Here is a 3,750-nt window from a genome sequence, read left to right as displayed (position 1 = left end):
TCCTGGTTTGGCATCTAGTCTCTCGTGTTGCTCACCTGTAGGCCGCCCTGGCCACGGGGTCCCTGGCTCGGCCCTGGGGGTTTTCCAACTCAGTGTCCACGTTCCGGCTGCCAGAGCTCCTCGGAGCTGGGGGCCCTTCCCCTCGTGAGACCCCGAGTGGCGAAGCAGGCATCTGCCCGGAGGAACTGCTGGCCTTGGTCTCCGTCTCGAGCCCTCAACTTAAAGTGCCCAGCGCGGTCCCCGCAGGCGGCATCCTCACACGTGGGGAGACCCTGGCTCATCTGCTGAAGCTGATTTTTTTGCTTAGGTACGTCCCAGGGCCTGGGTGAAAAGCGGCCCACTGCGTGGTCTGGAGAAAGCAAGATGTCTGCAGCCCTAAGAAGGGCCTGTCCGTAGTCCCCCCCCACCCCTCGTGAGCCTGTGACCTTGAGGGAGGACGAGGTGCACTTGGCGTGCAGGCCACGGTCTCCGCTGTCATTGCCTCTCAGCCCCAGCGCTGCTGAAGACGGAGTTCTTCCTTCCCAGCTGCGCCAGGCCCTGCTCCGGCACGGGGTTCCGATGGCGCCGCGCTGCGCTGCGCCTGGCGTGTGGTGTGGCCGCACCGTGCCCAGCCTGCGGCGGGGCCGGTGTTGCTGTCGGGCTCTGGTTCCTACCTGTGCGTGTGAGCTCAGCGTTCTGAGTCGGTGGCCCGAGTCCTCCCCTGCTGCTCTGCTGTAGCTCGGTCAGGACCGTCCTTTTCCCTGGAGTCCCTTCGGCTTCCCTGTGGGTTCTGGGTTGTTTGCCGCCATCTCTGCTCGTATCCCTGTCGCGGCTGTGCAGGTTGAGCTTTGTCGGCAGCACCAGGGCTCGGGTGGCCCCCTCCTGTCTGCATCCTGGGGGTGGTGTGACACGCCTCCCTTACAAGGGAAGCGCTGTGGTGAGTTCCCCTTGTGATCGGGTCTGACTGGGGGTGGGGTGTGCTGGGGGCAGGCAGCGTGCGCCCCCAGGTTCCCCGGCCGGTTCCCCGTCCCCAGCTGCCCGCCGGGTGCCCCCTGCTCTTGTGGACGGTGTGGGCTGGGCTTTGACCTTCTAACTGACGAGGACTGGAAGTGTTTATTCGCCCACCCTGGTGGGCCTGCTCCTCTCCTTCCTGCTGCCTGCTGGGGCTGCTGGTGGGCGGTTTCCAGCCAGGCTGGGCAGCGCTGTGGGCATTTGTGGGGAAGACCCAGAGGTGATGGCTGGGGGTGTGGAGCTGGGGCAGGGCACCCCTAGGAAACAGAGCACCTTCACCCCTCCCCACCCCCTTCTGATCCGAGTTCTCAGCTTCTAAACCGAATCACGGGTACCACACCTTGATCTTTTGGACACATATTTAATGCACATTCATTTACGGTTCATTCGTGTATACCTTCTGTTTAACTCAGTTTTCAAAATGCAGGCATCTGGGCGGGGCTGCCACACAGAACACCTGAACCCCCGTGAGCTGAGAAGGGAGCGCGGACGGCTTCATTGTGGGGAACCGGCGGTGCTGAGCCCGCTCACGCACCAGCCACCTTCACTTCTTCTTCTTCTTACTGGAGATGGATTTGCCGGACTGGGACGTGGACGTGTCCTCCTTGGGTGGGCTGGGCGTCTGGACGATGGACGGGGCGTCCATCGGCTCCTTGATGACAGTGATGTCAACCTCCTGGTCTTGTTTTTTTGCCTCCTCCTCTCGTAAGAGAGTCAGCCTAAAGGCAAGCACGGGAAAGTGCCTTATTTTTTCCTTCTGCTTTTTAAAAATGTATTTGAAAGGGGGAGAAGGGTCAATTTCCAGCCACTGGTTCACTCCCCAAGTGCCAGCGACAGGCAGGGCCGGGCCAGATGGAAACCAGGAGCCTGGAGCTCCATCCGGGTCTCCCACGTGGGTGCAGGGCCCAGCACAGGGTGTGCTTCATCAGGAAGATGAATTGGGGCAGGACTGGGGCAGGACCCAGGGGCCCTGAGAGGGGTTGCAGGGTCACAGCCGGCTGTTAGGCTGCGTGGAGCTGGTAGGGCGTCCTCCTTTGCGTGGCTAACAGTGATGTCCTGGCTTGACGGCCTGAAACAAGCCGAGCGTGTACCCAGTGTGCACTGAACGCTTCTCCCTGCAGCAGCTCAGCAGCTAGTGAGCGGCCTGGGGAAGACCTCACGGATACGACGCCGTCTCCAGGGCAAGTGTCGCCGCAGGACTCGGGTTCTGAGGAGGCAAGAGCAGCGCCTACTGCACGCTCCCGCCCCCCGGGCCCAGGCAGACAGCACCACAGTGGCTTTATCGCCACCTGACACATGAGGAAACGGAGGCACACCGGAGGACCCTGCCCAAGGTCACTGAAGGCGAGGTCACAGGGCCGGCATTGAACCCAGGCGGTCTCTATCTGTCCCTGTGTCTCAGCCACTGCTTCCCGGTGCCTCTCTGCCCGAGCGAGCCCCACGGTCTCAGGATTAAGGACATCACAGTAAAGGGAACAGCTCTGACGCCCGGGTGAGGCCCCTTTTCCCATGCCCACCCCTGGGGCCCCACAGTCCGGACCCTGTCCCAGAGCTGGCACAGACCCCACGAGACAGGCTCCACGTGCCAGTCACATCCGGCCTCATGACCTTCGGCCCAGCCAGCCGTAAGCTGGGGGCGCCCGTGACCCTGCTGGAGAGGGCAGGTCTCAGGAAGGCTCAGGTGGAAGGGACGCACTGGAGGCGCCCCCACTGGAGGCGCCCCTGCCCCTGCAGAGTCGGGCGCTCACCACCCTGTGGCTGCCACACCCACCTACTGGCCGTCCCATCGCAGTACAGAGGCCGAGGGGGTGACGTGGAAGGTCCAGCCCCTCCCTGTGTGCTCCCTGGCAGCCAGCGCCATGGACACAGTGCAGGCCCCTGCCACAGGCGTCCGCTAGCCCACGGCAGGACAGACTTCCCATTCCAGCGCCCTGGGCGTCTTGGACGCTGTCTCAGGATCCAGGGAGTACAGCACCTGGCAAGCAACAGGCTTGAGACACCTGGGCAGGAGCGGAGGCCGGGCAGGGACCCGGTACTGCCTTCAGCACAGGCTCCCTGGGAGGCCGCGCGCTTGCCGGGCAGCATCCGGCGCGGGTGCTTCTGGGGCCACCGGAGAGCGAGCACACGCAGCTCGGGGCAGGGTGCTGGGCGTCGTGCTTACTTGGCCTCCAGTTCCTCGTCTTCGTTTTTCCTCTGCTGAGCCATCGCTGCCTCGAGCAGCCGGTTTTCCCTTATTTTCTCCTTAAGAGTCTCTTCCCGTTTGTAGGCGACGAACAGGATGTTCACGAAGAAGACGTACAAGTTGTTGATCCACACGTTGAGCTTTTCGTTCTGGTCACTCTTGGGCTTCTCGTATCTCTCTGCAAGGGAGGCGGGTTCAGCTGCACATCAGCAGGTTGGGGGGTCTTGCTCGGGCCCTCCTCTGCTGGGTGGGGAGTCCTGGGCTTCTCCCAGGTTCCTGGCACTGAGCAGGGCCCACCAATACATCCTGCGGGTCTCTGGCTACCCCCGCCCCCGCCCCCAGGCCCCACCCCCAGGCCCCACACAGCTAAGTCTTTTGGGTTTTGGAGACTGCAGTCAACATTTCAGCAAGTTACGTCTCCGCTTCAGGAAGCACAAGCCAGCCTCTTGCAAGGCTCTTGCTCGCTTCGCCTGTTTGAATCCTGAATCAGGCAGGTAAGTAAGCCTCGTCCTCCTCTCGGCCTGTGCTGTCACACGGCAGGCGCGGTGGGACAGGCACGGGGAAGAAGCTGTCCCACC

General features: G+C 62.9%; 1 protein-coding gene across 3 annotated transcripts in view; it reads right to left on the bottom strand.

The window, feature by feature from the left end:
* Positions 1 to 1,335: 1,335 nt before the first annotated feature.
* The window catches only part of RSPH10B (radial spoke head 10 homolog B), a 55,657-nt gene continuing 53,242 nt past the window's right edge, over positions 1,336 to 3,750 (bottom strand). For all 3 annotated transcript variants that reach the window (XR_011384535.1, XM_070064380.1, XM_002723079.5), the window contains 2 exons: positions 3,152 to 3,350; positions 1,336 to 1,709 (listed from right to left, as the gene is read on the bottom strand). Coding sequence is in view for 2 of the 3 variants with exons in the window: in XM_070064380.1 (XP_069920481.1) it covers positions 1,535 to 1,709; positions 3,152 to 3,350 (374 nt within the window). In the remaining variant the exon portion in view is untranslated. The remainder of the gene's footprint in view (positions 1,710 to 3,151; positions 3,351 to 3,750) is intronic.

Source organism: Oryctolagus cuniculus, chromosome 19 (genome assembly GCF_964237555.1).
Source record: "Oryctolagus cuniculus chromosome 19, mOryCun1.1, whole genome shotgun sequence".
Classification (NCBI taxonomy): Eukaryota; Metazoa; Chordata; class Mammalia; order Lagomorpha; family Leporidae; genus Oryctolagus; species Oryctolagus cuniculus.
Note: the sequence above shows the minus strand (reverse complement) of the source record. Positions and strands in the feature narration are given on the sequence as shown.